Source organism: Haemaphysalis longicornis, unplaced genomic scaffold (genome assembly GCF_048455015.1).
Source record: "Haemaphysalis longicornis isolate Haplotype H1 unplaced genomic scaffold, Haemaphysalis longicornis Haplotype H1 scaffold_7, whole genome shotgun sequence".
NCBI classification, from domain to species: Eukaryota; Metazoa; Arthropoda; class Arachnida; order Ixodida; family Ixodidae; genus Haemaphysalis; species Haemaphysalis longicornis.
The window spans coordinates 42,115,887-42,134,734 of NW_027526422.1; the positions used below are offsets into that span (position 1 = coordinate 42,115,887).

The 18,848-nt window shown below is 45.3% G+C and overlaps 1 protein-coding gene across 2 annotated transcripts; it reads left to right on the forward strand.

Annotated features, from left to right (window-relative positions):
• The first annotated feature begins 97 nt into the window (after positions 1-97).
• On the forward strand, positions 98-15,518 carry Pex14 (peroxisomal biogenesis factor 14). 2 transcript variants are annotated; one of them, XM_077676905.1, is made up of 9 exons: positions 98-371; positions 500-577; positions 666-750; positions 1,968-2,108; positions 4,241-4,329; positions 5,714-5,887; positions 6,420-6,502; positions 10,006-10,114; positions 15,210-15,518. In XM_077676905.1, the coding sequence occupies exons 1-9, from the start codon at positions 306-308 to the stop codon at positions 15,315-15,317; spliced, it is 933 nt and encodes a 310-aa protein (XP_077533031.1). In that variant the 5' UTR covers positions 98-305; the 3' UTR covers positions 15,318-15,518. The 2 variants fall into 2 exon arrangements, with proteins under 2 accessions (XP_077533031.1, XP_077533030.1); XM_077676904.1 differs by having other exon boundaries at positions 99-371; positions 6,417-6,502.
• Positions 15,519-18,848: the final 3,330 nt, after the last annotated feature.

Genomic DNA, 18,848 nt, shown 5'->3' on the forward strand with positions numbered 1-18,848 from the left:
TAAGAGACAGAATAGACAAGTTTAAAATACGGAAATGCGGAAACATAGGGAGGCGGAAACTGCAGAACCCGCAAAGTTTCACTTTTTTGTTGTGAGCTTTTGTTTGTTTCAGCCCAGCCAAACTGGCCGAGCGCTAAAGGGTCCGCACAGTTTTCGTGATAATCCATTAGTCGCTGAAATGTGTTCCCGTTAGTTGTTTTCATGCGATTGGAGAAATGAAAAGCACCGCATATTAAACAGCATCTTTACGGCGTGAATTTTCGGCTCCAAGCAGCGGAACGAGCTCCGTCGAGCATCGAGGAGAAATGGCAGATACAGCCCCGTCTCCCGACGCACCTGCGGAGGAAGTTGTAGGAAGCCCAAATGCGACCGTGAGAGGCATTTTGTGTTGTGCTTTCGTACACTTTACAACTTTGCCCACATAGTCTAACAGTCGTGTGAACTCGCTTTAATGTGCCTTGTGCGGTCATGCAGCGTACAATTTCTGCCCTATTTACAGGAAAATTCTCAGTCATGTTCGGCTGCCGAAGAAAGCCCACTCAAAGCACCAACTGCTGACATGCCGAGAGAAGATCTTGTAAGTTGCTCGCCGTTTGACGTCCTACGCCGTGGTGCACTAGCCTGCATTGTTATGATCGTCTGCATTTTTTTTTTCCCGTTTGCAGATAGCGACCGCTGTTAACTTCCTCGAAAACCCGCGCGTTCAAGGCAGTCCGCTTTCGCAAAAACGAGCCTTCCTGTTGAAGAAAGGTAGGCAAGATATTCGCCAGCCTGCGGGCATGTAACGTTTACCTGGTGCGGGAAGCGCCTCCGCGATCGTTGCGTTGTTTCGTATGTAACTTGTGCCCGCTTCACTCAAGCGAAGTTGGACACGGGCTACCAATCGACTGACCTTGCAGCCAAAAGTGGAAAGCCTTTTGATCCCGTTAAAACCGGTTCTTTTCTCTCTATGTGCTGCATTCGGTTTTTAGTAGATATCTTTTCTCGTGTACGCGTAGTGTACCAATGTACTGATGTACAGGGGGATCAAAAGAAATGCAAACAACGGAGCGCACAGCCTCCGACTCATGCTGTACCATCTGGCTGCAGAGTCAGCAAACTGTGCGCATGCGCACTTCTTCGAGAGCGTTTGAGAGTGTGGCCTACATGTGTGGGAAATAATTGATCAAGAAGCGACGCCGGTCGTTTCTTTCGAGGTGCCTTTTCACGCTGCGTCGCCACTGAGCAGGATGATCGTTGAAGGGCATCATGCTAGCTCCAATCAGCCTGCTGCGCGCTTGGCTCCAGAATCTCAATGATAACAGGATGCTCAGTGGAGACAGAGCGTAAAAAGACGCCTGAAAATAAATGACCAGCGTCGCTTCTTTAGCAAGCATTTCCCCTAAGAGTAGGCTCTGCTCTCAAACGCTCCGACAGAACTGCGCATGAGCGCAGTTTACTGACAGCGCAGCCAGACGGTGCGGCATGCTTAGAAGGCTGTGTGCTCCGTTGTTCGTATTTCTTTTAATCCCCCCTGCACTTGCAATTGAAAAAGTGTTCCACATATCGTTCCAAAAAATATTGTATTTTATTGACCTTGTTGCATCTTATTAGATACCTGTGATGAATGCACACTACCTCTATGGGTCTGGAGAAGACCTTCATTATTTAAAAAAAAAAAAATAAAAAATAAAACTTGCTCGAACGGAAGATGTTCTGTAAAAAGTTGCTCCTCTACCAAATTCAGCCTTTCTTGTACGTATTATTACCGTACGTATATCCTGTTTTTAGGGGTACGGAACCATCTCTGGTGGGGTCCGTCGTTTTCAGCACGGAGAGAAAACAGACTCACTGTCTTGTAGAAATGTCCGCTAGCTAGTTATGATTGAATGAAGCTAAGGTTCATTTCGAGGGCAGGCACGTACGGAACAGGAAGAACGCATGAAATGTGATGTAATGCAAACGTTCCTCTATTCCTTGCTGGCCAGGTTTGACTGCTGAGGAGATCGACACGGCCATAGAAAGGTCCAAGGTCATAAGCTCTAGTGCAAATAACCTGCAGCTGCTCCCGCATCCGGTTTCCGCGCCACCACTGCCTCCTCCTCCTCCGCCTCAACTTCTGCAGCCAGGTGATTGCATCCATCACTGCGTCCCTTTACACTTTGTTGTTTGTACAGTGTACTATACCATTCGTGCCATTCACTTAATTCTTTTGGTTAATACGAATGACACTTTGGCCAGCTACAGACTCGCGGTAGAAAAAAGGAAAACGCTGGCTATTGAATGGGTGACTGGTTGCTTTGGGGGGGGGGGTGCATATAAAAGAAAATTCTAGGATAGGCTTTACATCAGACATGAAGTCTTGAGGGGAATGGCAAGAAATAGAAGTGTGAAAATGTTTGCTGGGGTGAAGGGAATTTTGCCAGGTATTGGAAGCAGCGAAAAAACTAGAAACTGCAATTTAGCCATCTGGATACTTTGCTTAGGGTGCTATCAGTGCAGTTAATGTAAAACCAATGAGCCTGGTACCATTTCATGCATCACAAGCTCGAAAAAAACCTGATTAGAGCACTGATCACCAATGTGTGTGCTGGTCACCAATACATAGCTCGAAATTGGGCTGCAGAAAGTACACCTTCAACAGGGCACATTTCTCTTACTGGAACTCTGGTCTGGGCAGTGTTTTCCCATTCAGTATGCCTACCTTACACAGGAAAAGAAAAAGATAGAAGATTGTGTAACATGCCTAGCCAACACATGTGCTTTCATGGTAAAAACAGCTGCAGCAACTGGGAACCAATTTTCAGCCAGCAGAAGATACTACTTTATACCCCTGTCACACGGCAAATCTAATGTCATTCAAACTGAATGACATTAGCTGTAAATGACATTCGGCTCGGCCGTGCGGGTCTACACGGCGGAACAAATGTCATTTGATTGTGATAGCGGTGACGATTGGGGAGCTCTCAAAACCGCAAAAATTACATTTCAAGCACATCTAGAATGTTTTCACACGCCATATATTTTTTAAAAAACGTAACAAAGGATAATTTTTATACTAAATAACAAGAAAACCACCGATTTAAGTGACATCGGTAGACCTTACTAGCCGAGACAAGTCTGCAAAAAATCCGGATTAGGCTAGCGCGCGCACTGTGTACGAGATTTTCTTTTTTGTTAGTACTTGCTTGTCTTTCTTTATTACAACAACAATACAAAAAAGAAAATGTAAGTTTACTGACAGTTTTTAGAAACAGTATTCTTTGGTTTGTTACTGAATTTTCCTGTCTAGGGACGCGCTACTGCTGTCGAGGCTACTCATTCGGCCGCCAACTGAGGTGTAACTGAGGGTTGGGACCTCAGTTAGCCGGTAAATGACATTCGCATTGAATGGCATTCGGTATTCTCGTGTAGCGCCGAATTAATGTCATTTAGAGCGAATGACATTTGCTGTAAATGTCATTAGATCTGCCGTGTGACAGGGGTATTAGTCAGTGGAGCCTAAATGCCGTGCTGCATGCTAGGTGCCTCTGCTCCCTTAAGTAACCTGATCATGTCTGAGGCTAAAATTGCCCCTCTCCTTTCATGCAGCCTTACTTTGGGGGATATGCATTTCCTCCAGGTGTGTTATAGGCTTGCTGGGAAATGGTCAAATTGAATTGGCCAAAGATCGGCTGCTGTTCTTTAGCTCGTTTTGAGCATTTGGACTGCATAACGCCGAAAGCCTCTTCCGAGGTAGCATGGAGGCTGTGCATTTTGATCTTTAGTCGAGTGCAGATGAAGGGGAAAGCAGAGTCGAGAGCTGCGCATGCCTGGCTAGGCACAGCATAACACCCTTAATTAAAACAAATTTACAAAAAGTGTCTGTTGTACAGAAGTACACAAATGGCTGTTTATACTGGATGCTATGCGCATTAAAAACCCCACAGGGCCTAAATTAGTGATGTCGCATTGCACTGCAACACCTTCGTACCTGGGTATAGGTTTGGCATGCTAAATTTTATGCTTGAATGTTTCTAATGTGTGGCAACATTACAGACAAGAACTGTTAACAAGTTAACACGCAGTGAACTCTACCATCCTGCAGTTTTCGAGGCTTTAATGAATGCTGACATTTTTTTCTTGTAGTCTGGAGCTATGAAAAGGGTGGGCCACAGTATATTTTAGCTGCTTTCTTTATGTGAGAAAGTAAAGCCTTGTGATTTCCTTCCATAATATGTACTGAATGTGAATACACCTTCTTGCTTGTGTCAAATTTCAGAGTACTCATTCTGGTCTCAAGTGAGCCACTTTTCGTCATCAGTGGTCATAATTGGAGTGGCTTGTTACGGCGCCTACTACGTGTACAAGGTAACAACCAAGTTTTATTGTTGATTTTTAGTGGTGACGTGGGGATTTCTTCTTCATGCAAAATCGTTAAGGAATTCACTTCGTTTCCAAATTTTATTGCCACATCGTTTCACATTCGCTTGTTAATTACAATGTATTTAGCTGAATGAAAGTAAAGTGAAATTTTGTCAACTCAAATTTGACTCGCTTGTAACTTTAAAGGACTGCATATAGAGTAACAGTCACATTTTTTTGAGCCAGGAAATAAGTGCATCGAAATTTCATTCTTTAAATTTAAATTTCTGGACCGTGTGGTGCATATGCATTTAGGTTAGCCTGTGAAATGCACAAACTGTAGCAGCAGTGATAAAAATGGGGGCTCCTAAAAGATCAACAATCTTAAAATTTTAAGTCAACCACCTCGAAAGGAACACCTCTTGAGATATCTGTTTTGCAAGAATGCTTGATAATTGCCATCACTCTTTCTATAGAAAGATAATAAACTTTCTAGTTGCATCGCAGTTACAAAAAAAATTAATTTGAGAAGTTGCTAGGTAGGATAAACCTTCGTAATGTACAGCCACTGCAATCCAATTTTTGATATTTCGCTTATCCCAAAGCTCCACGTTACTAATTTTTTGGGCCATTTTAGGACGCCAAGCTGTGACCCCTGGGTGGATACCACAAATAATTTTTCTTGAATGGTTTTACATAGGTCAGCAAAGGTGGACTTATGTAAAACCATTCAAGAAAAAAATTATATTTTCAGTGGCAAGAACGGAAGAATTTGAAGTTTTCTGAGATTGCTTGCCTTTTTTTTTATTGCCGCCCATTGTTACTGAGCATCAGTTTGATTCCAAGCCATTGAGACGAAAAGTATCAGCACCTACTTGTATAGGATTTTTCCACAAATTAGAGAACCTCAAGTGGTCTAAATTGAAACATAGCTTTCAACTAGTGCACTTTCCATAACCCGGGTGTGTAGCTTCAGGGTATAAGACTCCAGTTTCCACTTTTTGCTCTCAGTGACTGCTGCTTGCAACCGTACATTGTTGTTTTATTTCGTTACACCACTGCATGTTTAGGATTTCCACGCATTGGAACTCCCTGTGCTGACAAAATTCAGCGCCTTAAATTATACGGTTAGAGCGGGTGGATTCTGGGCACTACTGGCACCTCGGAACAGTTTTGTCGTCACCTGTATGAATTGATCTCACTGATCTCTGATCAAATCAAATCGTGATACGCCAAAACAGTTGCATTATCGCTTTGGTGCAAACCAGAAGAATTCACGAGGTGACTGCACCTGCTCCAGCAGGGTGCAATGGATTTTTCTGTTGTCGATGGACTCTGAAAATTGTGATTGAGGAAGCGCTACTGCTAAAACGATGTGTTGCTGTTTCAGAGGTACGTGGAACCGTACTTGAGGGGCTGGGACAGCCCAAAGTCTCGGCCAGACAGGCTCTCCCAAGTCCAAGAGCAAATCACGGCACTGACCGAAGCCATCCAGCAACTGAGGGAGGCGGTGGCATCTCTCGAATTGGTGGTCGCTGAAGACAGGAGGCTCCCAAAGTCAACCGTGCGTATATGTTTAGAAAGCCAAGCTCACCCTGTTCCTTATGACTGGACCCATATTGGAAGGAGGGGGGTGGTCAAGCTGATGGTCACAGTGAGTGTGGAAAGTTTGTGTTGTGATGTGTGGCCTTGGCAGCCTGGTTTGAGACGCCGGCAGTGATTTGAGCCCCTTTTTCTTTGAATGGTATTGTTATTTTGTTTGTTTTTCTTTTGCGAATGGCTACCTTGGTGTCGCTGAAAAATTTGTAACGCATATGCTGCAACGCTGCAAAAGTACTGAAGCTCTATAAGCAATAGCGTGTTATGCAATTCTTTAGTTCGCCTTTAGAATGTTTTTTGCAGTGCAGCTATTCTTGGCATTCAATCATATGTTCGTAGGCCGCAAGTGTAAGATTCATAAGCTTTGTTCAGCCCCTATCTTGCCTTTGCCTAGTGGGCGTCAGAGTTGTTCAGAGTGAAGTCAGTGCAGGAATGGAGTGCCTTCAGGAGCGAGTGTGACTGAGAGAACTGCCCTCCCTCCGCGCTTGTCTCAGGAGGCGGCGGACTCCGTGAAACAGGACAGCGCCATCTCTGAGCTCAAATCCGAGGTGTTGTCGGTCAAGGCACTGCTGCTTAGCAGGTGGGTGCTCTTGGCACTCTGGTGGTGACGGTGGCGGCTGGGCAGGTCGCCTGCTGGCTGTGCTCCAGGCTGATGAGTAATTTGCCACTGGAAGCATGGCAGAGCGAGGCACTTGAGGGATGACCAGCTGTGTGGGAGGGGCAACATAGGCTGGGGTGCTTGCATGCTCTCACTTGTTAAGTGTTGAAACTCGTGTGGCAAGTGATCGGATGGAGTATAGGGACCGGGCGGCTGTTGTATGGCACCACCGTCGCTTCAGCGAACTGCTCGTGAATGGAATGCCGGTGGCAGTCAGCACAGCATAGTTCTGAATGGCATTCTGTCGTTCTGCTGCGGTGTGGCTTGCACAGCGAAGATAACCACAAGGAGTTTTTTCAGATAGGTAAACCTTGAAAGTAGAGGCGACCTTTACGAGGCATGCCATGTGTGTAATTTACGACAATACCCAGTCATTCCAAATAGCAGACGACGCTCAATGCACCAAGCTGGAGGTCAAGCTGGAAGTGCAAGTCCGTACCTTCGCGCAAATGTTTCATGCCTGCATGCAGTTTTGGTGTATTGAGGAGTATGTTGCAGCTAAATGCTCCTACAAAGACAATGTGTGCAGCCGATCCAGGAATGGTGCAGTGATGGCCTTTGGCAGTTTATGAAGAAACGGTGTCTTGCACAAGTGAAAGAAAGTTGGGGGGTGCCGTCCAGGTTTTAGCACAAAACAGAAATTGTGATGGACGACGCTTCCTTACCTTCATTACCTACAGTAGAAACATGCTTAATTTCACAGAAATACGTTTACTACAGCCATTGGGGATTGTTTACAGAATAAATACCCTACGATAGTACAACGTTATTGTCTGACGTGGAGAAGCATTCCTTTATAAGACTTGCAATTGTTGCTGGCTAGTTGGTTAATGGTTTTTCAAAAAACAATTCCTTCGTGGCTGAAGGACGAGAGAGGGGAGGGTGCTAAAAACCTGCCCTCAGTTTCACAACTGAATGCTGCGGTCGAGGTTTACAAGCTGCCACCTACGCTTGAAAAATCATGCACTCGTCCATCTAACGTTGATGATGGTTTATTGCAAAGCTTTAACGTGTGGGTTTCTTCGATTGTATTCTGGATTTAAACTTTGACTAGTCGAGCTTTGAGTTTGACCAGCACGCAGTTTGGTCTTTTGATCTCAGTGTCTTTGACGTTGAACCTTTCCCATTCTATTTCGCACGAAGAAAGGTTCACGTTCAACCATCGTAGATGTTAGACGGTGGGCTGGATGATTTTTCTGTTTAATTTTGCTCTTCCATCTCCATATCCTAACTGCTTCCAGCCTGTCGGAAATGCTTTCGGCGCACGATAAAGATCCCCAGGTGGTCAAAATTAATCCGGAGCCCTCCGCTACGGCGCGCCTCATCGCCTGCGTTGCGTCGGCGCGTTAAACCCCACAATCAATCAATCAATCTGTCGGAAATGCGCCTGTGCTCTGGCGGACTCGGGCTGGTGCACCTCTTTTTGAGGCAACTAGTTGTGCGTTTTTGGTTCCTTCACAAGGCAATACACAAATTTTTTACATCCTGGCAAAGAATACTTAAGCATTAAAAAACACAGGCTAACGTTAACACTTTTTCACATTTTTAACTATCAGTGCCAGCCTTTATTCCAAGCAGGTGGAAAAATGTGGGAGGAGAGGGGGGATGGTTCGTAGCTTGGGCTTTTAGGTGGTTGCATAACTTTGGCTCTTGATAAAATGATTACTACAAATGTGGGAGTTCTGCTTCGGTTCTCAGGATCCAACACTGTTACTCATGAAATCCGAAGGCACAAAGATGGCGTTTACAGAAAGTGTAAACTGATGCGATGTTTTCACGGCCACACGGTAATCAGTCTCGTGCATAAGTGCTTTTCTCTTCAAAGCACATGTATCGAGTTATCCCAGCGTTAAGGCTGGCATGGAAAATGTAGTCATTAAAACCAGTGGAGATAATTTAAAGTGGTAGAAATGAATACTAATATTTAGTTTTATTCCTATTCAGATCGTGCGGAGCCATATATGCGCAGAGCGTGGGAAAAAGCGCTCATGTCAATGTAGCCCATTCCCAACCTTAAAAACATCCAATAAGTTTACGTAGCCGTTAGAGCATATAAAAAGAAATTAATAATAATAGTAGTTTTAGTCGTACTCAGATAGGGCAGAGCCAAGCATAGATCGCTGCAAAAAGAGCTCATGTCACTGTAGCCCATACCCAACCTTAGAAGCGTCCAACAAGTTTACGTAGCCGTTAGTGCATCAAGAACCCAACACGTCTGTCTAAATGTCATTTCACTGGACATATCCGCTCACAACACCACCAGAACATTCAAAGCACCGAAGCAAAAACAACGAAGGCTGTGAGTCCAATGTACCGCGTCATTCCACTAACGAGGGGAGCGTGGAGTGGTGGCGCCACCCGTCCAGCTGCCCGGTCCCTATCAGCTAGTGTATGGATTTTTAGATGATACTGCACATAGCTGTGGGTTCAGTGAAAGCTATATTCCTTGGTGGGTGTCCGTGTCACCCGAGCCATTTTTATAGGCCTCAATGGCGAGAGGTCTACTCTGCCGCAAGGGACACACGTGTGGCTTCTCCCCGCAGCACGTTTCCTTCTGTCTGCTTCTTTGAAAAATGTCAAACCGGCATCAGACAAGCGTTTGAGTGACAGTTCCCAAATACAAGGAAATTACTTTGGCTGTGTCGTGTTGACATCATAAACCTCTCATCCACTTTAGGTCCCCCCCCCCCCCCACATTTGCCCTTCCACAGCTGTGGGTCAAAGGGATGACCTAGCTTTTAGGGGTGAAGGTCATGTCAGTGGAACATATTAGTGTAGCCTCAGCTTTTGGTACAGAATAATGCACCTGTATGGCCAGCACTAGATGAAGTTATTGTCAAGTTGGATGATTTTTTTTTTTTTTCTCACTTAACGAGGCATCAGGAAGATTGGAGCAGCACTGCCATCGTTTAGCAGAGTGTCCTGACCTTACTCAACCCTTTTTTTTATGTGCAATCTGTTGGGCCTTTTTTGGTGCCGATGTATTTAGTTGCCCACTATGTACAACATCTAACAAACTTGATTGGAAGCACTTGCCACTGCAGAAGCATGATGCCCAGTTTAAATGTATTGCATCCACTGGTAGTAGTCAGGAGTCAACAGCTGCATGTGCCCTCAGTTGGCCCTAGAGTGTGGACATTGTGCTTGCATCCTTAGCTTGAGCTTGCAAGGTCAGAATGTGAAACTTGGTGGAGTGCTGCCTTGCAGTAGGAAGCTGTGTGTAAACAATACATTTCTGGGCCGCTTGCAATGCCCAAACTTTACAGCATCGTTCAAGTTGCATTTCAGCGTCCAGTTCGGCCTCGGAGGCATTGCTAAATGCAGGGCAACTCGTGAACAAAAGTTTATCGGAGCTTGTTTCTTGTTGCCTGCATGGGTCACAGCCTCAAAGATAAAAGGAGTACTTCTTGTCCCCTCGATTCCAGGAGCCAGTTTCCGAATGCTCCCAAGGTGACGCCCCCAGCGTCTAGCATTCCAGCGTGGCAGCTCTCCAGCAATGGCACCAGCAAAAAGGAAAACGGCAGCACTGCTGAGGTGGGTGTCTGCAGTGCTGGTGAACGTAGCGAATGTAAAGTTTGTTGCCACATCGCCTTCCAGCCAAGCTCGAAATTCAATTTCTCTAAAGAATCTTTTAGGCAGTGGAAGGTTCCAACAAATGGTGGCACCAGTCATCTTTCAGCTCACTTTACCGTTACTACCACACAGAAGTTCTGGTTCTGCTTTTGGGGATGTGGCAGTAATATTGTGCTCAACTGAACACTGAAGAACACGTGGACCCGTAATGCCGTCTCTGCTACACTGCCTGCCATGTCACTGTTTCATGCTATGCCTGCACTGGCCATTAAATGTCACCTTAGGCTTTTTTAAAGCGGAAGCTTCTTTAGCGGGACCGGTGGCGTGCTGTCAAAAAATAAAATGCACTTCCCCATAGACCGGCTGTTTGGCCGAAAATCTCTGATAAGATTTCTGGACACACGGTGTGTATGTGAAACCACGCATTCATTGTGTCGGAATGGTTACTTGAAAATCACAAAAAAGGAACAGTTCTAGATGAGACAATGCATGCATCGGTCATGAAGAAGGAGTACAATGGTATACCCTTATCTCATAAACCATGTATCGGTATACTGTCTACGCTCGTTACAGCGGATCCGGCAACAACGGACTTTCGGTTACAACAGACCATTTCTGTTGGTTTGTCTGGTCCCCATGCATTTTAAATGGAGTCCACTCCGCTCATAACGGACCCGGCTAGAGCAGACTATCGGCTACTACAGACTAAATATTAGGCGAAAATTGTTTCGAATGAATGTTATAGCGGACTTCCGCGGGGCCGGCACCCGATGTGCTTTTTCTTTGTTTATTTTGGCAAGAAAACTGTTATGTCTGGCAACATTGCTGGCAGCCAGGTCGTTGGCGCAGCCAAGCCAAGCCAGTGCCAGTGGCTTTTATTTGTGCGACCAGCGGCATGAGCGGCAGGGTAGCTGATTTCACTGTCGGATAAATTAAGCGTAATTAACGCTGTTGAACATGGGTGAAAAACTGCCGACATGGCTAGAAGTACAGGCCTGGCTAAGCAGACGGTCCGCTCTACCGTCAAGAACAATGCCACTGCCGATAACGCGACTCCGGTGAGATTGAAAAGAGGGCTATCGAATACTCGAAGTGGTGCACTCGGAGGCGAGTCTGCCCTCGTCAGTCTTTTTATGTAATAAACTCGGGTTGAGTGAAGTTCGGGTTTTATTATTCCCACGCATGCATCGTTCCCGTTCCGTCCGGTGAAAAAGGTAAGAAATGCCTCAAGTAGGGGGGTTGTTCCCCATCCGTTGTGTGCAATCTGCCGGTAACCGTGCGCAGTCCAACTGGTCTAACTTTTGATTTTACAGCTGTCCGTCATCAGATTATTTCATTATAGCTGTTTCAATGACCAGACTAAAATCGCTAAAAATGTAAGCTGCCTTGAGGGAACGTCAGGCAGCGATCCGATTTGTTGGCAAACGGTTTCGGGAAAACCTGGTTCGTCGTGAGGGCATTTAAAAGAGCCTAGCTAATGCTGATGGCCAGGCCTGATGTTTTATAGCTGCTTAATAATTGCGCCTAGTTATATTCTTGCTTTATTTGCTCAGCTTATCATGCGTCTGTACACGCTTGACCACATGTGCTAGGCCTTTTCCAAGTGCCGGTGCTAAGCTTTGGAAACGATGTTTACACGATTCTTTGCCCTTGCGGGAACACTATGCAGAGGTGCTGCAGGCGTGTACAAAGAACAAAGTGTATGTACTATGCATATGCAATATCGGTCAAAGTACCCACTTTAAGGCTCATACCGCTCTCCCTCCCCCCCCCCCCCCCCCCCCCCAAAGGATACTGCATACTTCGGCTACAGCGGACGTTTTTTTCCGGATTCAGAGGGTCCGTTGTAACGGGCGTAGACTGTACACGTAGATGCGTTTACTTAGTGTGTGAAAAATGAACGCATGGGTTTGCTCTTCCGGTCCCTGAAGGGTTGACGATCGATTGGACGCACTTTTAGCGAAGGTTTTGATGCAGTTTTGACGTTAGAGAGTTTTCGCACTACTCCCAACTTTCTTTAGAGAGTTTTATTTTGAGGCGGGGAGTTTGTGCCAATAGAAGTGCGAAACGGGCTTGTAGTTTGTATCATCGCATTGCCAAATGTGCAAGGTGTCTTCCTGTAAGGCGTGGCTTTGGTGAGCTTTGAGTGTACCATGTCGGTGGCGCAACGGTACTGGACAAGATGAATTTCAGGCCGCTGTCTTTTAATAAGGGGATCTGCTGTGCTTAGTGTAGGCGCAATTTGAGCCATGACTGCGCCATTTCGCCAATTTTTTCTGGTTCAGTATTTCAGGCTAGCATGGCTGCACAGGCTTCAAGATTAGAGTAGAACTTAAATGTCCATTGTCTTTGATCTGAATTCATCGTTTTGGGTGTAGAATGCTCGTACTGCATGTCTTGACACTTACTGCCCCATCCTTGTATCTGTACTCCTTGGCAGAATTTTTTTTACTGGAAAGCTGCTGCACAGCGCCGTCCACTTGTTTTAGCGGCGCGGTTGCAAAGGGGGTCTAAAAAAGCTGTGTCAAAGGTGGCATGTCTAGACTTAAATAATAATTGAGTTACAGCGCAGCATTCCAGGCCGGTGCACACCTCTTATGACAATAAAGAGCTCGGCATCAATCACAGAGGCATACTTTATACTTTATTCATGCTACAAAAATGCGGCAAGGTGCAATGATGCACGATACAAAAGAAGTCGACGATGCCAAGCGCAGTTCGTGTAGAATTAGGCTGTTTGCGCAACACCAGCCCTATTGTTCAGCTTATACCCCTGTCACACAGCAGATCTAATGACATTTAGAGCAAATGACATTTGCTCTAAATGTGCTTAGTTCGGCACTACATGAGAATACCGAATGACATTCAAGGCGAATGGCATTTAGCAACTAAATGAGGTTGGGGAGCTCGTGCAGTGGCCAAGTGAATAGCCCCGACAGCAGCGGCGCATCACTAGATAAAAAAGTTAAGTAATAAACCAAAGAATGCTGCTTCAAAAAATTGTCAGTAAACTTATATTTTCCCCTTTGTACTGTTTTTGAAATGAGGAAAGACAAGTAATTCCCCCCCCCCCAAAAAAAAAAAGAAAAAAATTCACTGCTGCCCTGATACGGATTTCTAGCGGACTTGCCTCGGCTTGTGATGTCTACTTATGTAGCACAAAAAGGTGATTTTTTTTTTAATTCAAGAAAATAATTGTTTTATTGTTTTGTTTTAAAAAACAATTATGTACGAAAACATTCTGGACGCACTTGAACTATAATTTTTCAATGTTGCGAGCTAGCTAATCGTCACTGCTATCAGGGCAGCTATCAAATCAGGGTTGCTGTCAAATGACATTTGTTTCACCATTAACAGCTAATGTCATTTGCTTTGAATGACATTAGATTTGCCATGTGGCAGGGGCATTAGTTTTAGTGCCCACAAATGAGTTTTTCTTAACCATTGTTGTGTGGGAAGTGAACAATCTTGCTTCAATTTCTCCATGTGCTGGGAGCGTCCCTTTATCTTAAACAGTATAATGTCCAGAAACGGAGGAACAAAAATTTGCAACTGCGCTCTGTGATGTTCTGTGCGGGGAATTTTCCATTTTTCGGGGAATTTTCAGCAGTAATTTTGCCCAAAAGGGAAAAAAAGGGAATCTTTGGTAGATGCAGGGAATTTTAGTAGAAATCTTGGAGTAAAAAGGAAAAATGATGTCAGTAAGCCAGACCTCGCATCTCATTTATTACTTTGTTTTCTTTAAAAAAGTTTCCTTACACTTCATAGGATTTATGTTCAGGTATGCGCAGTCGTGCTTGCGTAAGCCACAAGCATCTCAGACCGCTTCCAATCCAGTTCATAAATCAAGAGTACCCCATTAGAAAGATCTAATAAACAGTGAAGAGGTGGCGGCTGAAGGGCTGAAAGCTGTTCGCATGTATTTCTGCACGATAGACAAAAAAGTATTTCGGGTGCGCCTTAGTCCGCGTGCTGGCAACAAGAGATGGCGTTCGCTGTTTCGGTGCTGAGCTAAAATTACCTCAGTTACCCAACTGTCTCTCGTTGCTTTTCATATGTACAATTTTAACTTGAAGCTTTAGCATGCAAAGTAAGCATGCTGCTTGGTACAAAACGCGCAATGCGTAGTCAAATGCTGCTAAACGGCAGATTTAGTGAAATTTAATTCACGCTGATACCCTCATTCTCTGAACGGCATCTGCGTCCAGAGACACAAGTGGACAAAGTAGGCCTAGGTGGCGCTAGCCAGCACCCAAAACCACAGAGGAATCCACGTAGAGATCTAGCAGCTACAAAACGAGAACACGGGGAAATTTCCAGGAAATGCTTGATAAACTTGCATGGAAAAATGCTACAAAATAGGGACTTTCTGAACCCAGAAATGGGAATTTTTCTTCTCAGTACGGAACATCACCGACTACGCTGATCACGTGCATCATCCAGCATGTCGTCTAGTGGCAGCAGTGGTGACCATTATCGGGCATGCGTGCCCGTTGTCACAACCGCTGAACAAGCAATGGAGAATTTGTGATCACAGAATTGTCACTTCACATTGTTCAATAAGATGTTTGGACTCCTCTTTTAACAGTGACGGGAAGAAGACTTTTTTGGGATGGCATAAGACAATCAAGGGACGGATTTTGACAAGCTGTGCCCACGTCTTTTGGTAAAGAGTGTGACGAGACAGTTAAAAAAGAAAAGGGTAAACCTAGACAATGCGACAGCGCATAAACCTGCTGCGTGCAATGCTATTTAACCAATCCATGCATCCTGCCACGGAGACTGCCCTTCCTTTTGCCATAAGAGCGTGAAAATGGAGTCCAATAGCCAGATTTCTTGTTTTGTGACGCATAAGTGTGCATACAAAATAAGCAAAGGAAAGAGGTCACAACCTTTGCAGTGCTTTCCAGTGCCCGCAAAATAATTATACATGGCAGAGTTGCCGTTGGCCATGTATCCTGATGACTGCGTTGCTTCTTTCTGCTATGTTCAAAACATGTTTCAGGGCCCCTTTAGGCTTGTTATGGCAAACAAGAAATTTTACGTTTCCCCGCAGCCCGGTGACTCTGCAGATGAAGAGGACCGGGATGCGAGGAGTGCGAAAGAAGCCATTGAGCCCAGGAACGGGGAAGTGTTGCAGAACAGAGCCACTGGCCTGGCGTGACGATTGTGGTGGCATCTGTGGAAGAAAGCGGTGCGGCTGGCTACGCACATCAAGCTGTGTGTCCTCAACTGATCGAGCCCCCAACCATTGGCTGTGCCCGGCACACTTGCTGATACACACATATATATACCCCTTGGCAATAAAGCGAAAGCAAGTAGAGTTTTACCGCATATCCAGCTTCGCAAATTTTGCAGCTTTTCATTTTTGTGTGTTATTTATTGTCTTGGCCCTCTTTTGTGGGAGGCAGGCATATGTCAGCATGCATGAAGCGCAGAGCCATTGTGAGGGGGGTGGCATAAAATAACTAAGTGATCTGTGATATCAGCGTACGGTGGGAGTGGGTAGTTCGATCATTTTTATACCACTTACTCTTTGAAGCGAAGCAGGCATCCAAAGGCAATATCAGACATGTATGCTTAGTTGAGTGAGCCACCTCTACGAGACGGAAGACCACCACCTCACAATCGAGATCCCTGCTGGCTGACGTGACACTTTGAATGTAGCTACACACATTTGAAAGGCCGGTTATATATTTCAGTATGCGTGAAAGTGAACTCTGGTACAAATTTACTATGTATCTCGTCTGTGTAAGTTATGGTGCATGTCATTACGCGCTCTACTCTGGGCGGCTCTTTGGAATGCGATGTGTGACACTATAGTTGCAGAAATGATGCATGAGGTTTTGCGTCCTTCAGCTGACTGCTGCTATCAAACCTACGTGTTGTTATAGAATACACATTGTGTCTTCAAGTAACCTGGGATTCTAGTCACTGCCTCACTGGAATGTGGTCAACTTTAAAAATTGCTACTGCAGTGACAAAAAAAAAAAACCACACCATGCTTACCATTTAAAAAAAAATGTGTAAAAACATTGACCCAGCCATCAGATGGAGGCAGTGGAACATTTGATAGCCTCAGGAAAGGAACTTGCATGTCATCATGCTTTGGCAGTGCTTGCGGCATTTAGGATTTGGGACTGAATGGGATTTGCATTACTGTCTGATTATTACTGAAGGTTGTCGCGTTTCGTTGTCAGGTGGTCCACTGCTAGAAGTTTGCGTGAAGGGTGGGGAAGGGACACCAAAAAAATGGCAGCATCTCCACTCTGTGGATGATGGCGAGGGTGCGGAGTACGTGGATTCGTAATGACATCCAAGTTGCGCCCCGGGTGACATTCGATTTGCGCCCCGATCGTCATTCAATTTGAGCCTTGAGTTGCACCTTGATTATTCCCTAAGTGAAGCTGCAACTCGCGGCTCAAATCGAATTTTGCTTGATTTTTGCTTGATGGCGGTGTGCGCACGCATGGACGCAGATGGACATTGGGAGGTCCTAAGGTACTCCGCACCGTTACAGGCGAGGGAGTAAGCTGTTTGACTCTCGGGTACTAACTCGCGGTCGTAGCCCAATGGGTAAGACGACTGACACTAGCTCTGCCTGGTCTACCGGACACAGGCTCGAATCCTGCCAATGCCTGTGTGATTTTTTGCGATTGTAAATGCTATGTGCACGGACGCGGACGAACATTGTGCGGTCCTAAGGTACTCCGCACCTAATACCTCGCGCACCCAGTATATGTCGTAGAAAAATATTTTTTGAGGATGTTGTCACCCAATGCTTGACAAACACTTGTGCCTTTTAATAAATGAGCCTTGCAGAATTGTTAAGCATAGTGCAAAGCTCTACGGCGTTAAATATGTGCACATTCGCACCTTATGGGAATAACCAAGAAAAAAGTCAATAAACCCCGGAATAATAAATGGTCAACAGGTCGTGAAGAAGCACAATAGCTTGTACGGGGATGCAAAAAACCCATTGCAACTTCGGGAATGCTAAAGACATTCGTCTAAACTTAAGCCAGGTAGGACTACCCAGGCACAAGTAGATGCGAAATGCACTGCAATTTCGCAAGAAATTGGAGGGGGAAGGGGGGCAACTATCGTGTCCGAATGTGGAACGAAATCAAGGAACGTTTTAGTAATTACACGCGCAAGCTGTGCTTTCACTTTCCTTTTGTTAACGAACAGCTGATCACTCGGCAGACGCACTTTTTGAAGTACAGGGCAGACAGTTTACTAACGATAAAAGGTGTCATAAGAATGTGGTATCTGATAAGACCATCTGATTTTAGTTTATACTAGCTTCTGCAGGCTCCTTGTGTCATATGGTGGTGTTTTGAATAACATTTAGTCGAGGACGCGACTTACTCTATTAGCCCGTCGTCGTACTGCCCGCGAAGGATATATGTAGAAGATGATGAATATCTGCGAGCGCTCACCTCGGGACTAGACGACCCAGCATTAAATTGTTTGTCGGGTGCTTATCCCCCGGTATAATTTTGTATTATCCACCATACGTCTTTCATAGAATGTATATGAAATTTATGCCACATTGATTGTCCAGGGTAGTGATCAATATCCGAGGTGTGATATTGGAAAGCGTAACTGGCGTGCTGCCAGGTATGAGTGCTCCGGTAGATTATGTAACCGCACAAAGCTACTTTACATCATAGTATCTAGCCATACGCATGACCATCTGAAGAAACGCTGCTTACAGAGACACTGTTAGTAAATTTCAGGGCAGTGGAATTACAATCAGCTCCATTCATATGCTTGCTTCGCGATGCTGGTCTGTGACACACACCTGGCGCTCATACAGACCAGATGTACCAGACTAAGACCGCGTCGGAAACGTTTACACTCTCTTAAATACGCCACATTTGTAGAGTGACTGTTCCACATTAATATGTGTTTTGAATGCATGCCAACGGTAAATCTCAGTCTTGGACGTGCCTCAAAACCAGTGGCAACAGTGGGGAGTGGGCCTCCGAAGCTTTCTAGACGGGCCGCTAAGGAGACTTTATTGGTGTGGTGCCCCTACAGGCAGCGCTCGAAGTGTATGGCCAAGGCTTGCTGGCAAATCGTCGACTATTAGGGGGTGCCTGCAATGTGTTGGATGGCGGCCATGCTATCATGCATTGACCCCGCGCATGTACTTCAGAAAGTAGCAGTAGCAGGCCTAAAGTGCATGTTATCCCAACTTACTCCCTTCGGGGTCATACTCCGAGGCTCCACTATACTGCTTCACCTTTAAACCCACCTTTGCAGCTGCCTCCGTAATGTTTAAATCTGAGCGAAAAAAGGTAGTACAAAGCATTCGAGCAAATTACGTCTAAAGCGTGTCTCTTACTGAGGGCTTATGCTTTGCCACTTGGAGGTCAGTAATGTACTAAATGTATTTCGAGTTTTTTTGCCAGGTCTTCAATATTGACAACAAGCATTTCTTGTGTCTAGTGCTGCGAATTTCATTGGGAGTGCCTAAATTCTTTAATCTTGTTGATAATACACATATTTATGATAAAACCCATCACATCAGGGGCCCAAAAATAGAGGTTGATAAATTGGTGCAATGATACTAAACTTGAAGAGATAATCCAAATGCAAAGTTCTGAACAGTTCGGTATATCCAGTCTTTGGAAATGTCTTCACAAGGGGTTGAAATTAATTGTTATCGGAGTAGCCGCCGACCCGG

Coding starts and splice junctions, on each gene's coding strand:
- Pex14 (XM_077676904.1), top strand. CDS start 306: ATGGCAGATACAGCCCCGTCTCCCGACGCACCTGCGGAGGAAGTTGTA. Junction 2,109..4,240: donor GCCTCAACTTCTGCAGCCAG/GTGATTGCATCC, acceptor GTCAAATTTCAG/AGTACTCATTCTGGTCTCAA. Junction 10,115..15,209: donor AAAACGGCAGCACTGCTGAG/GTGGGTGTCTGC, acceptor GTTTCCCCGCAG/CCCGGTGACTCTGCAGATGA.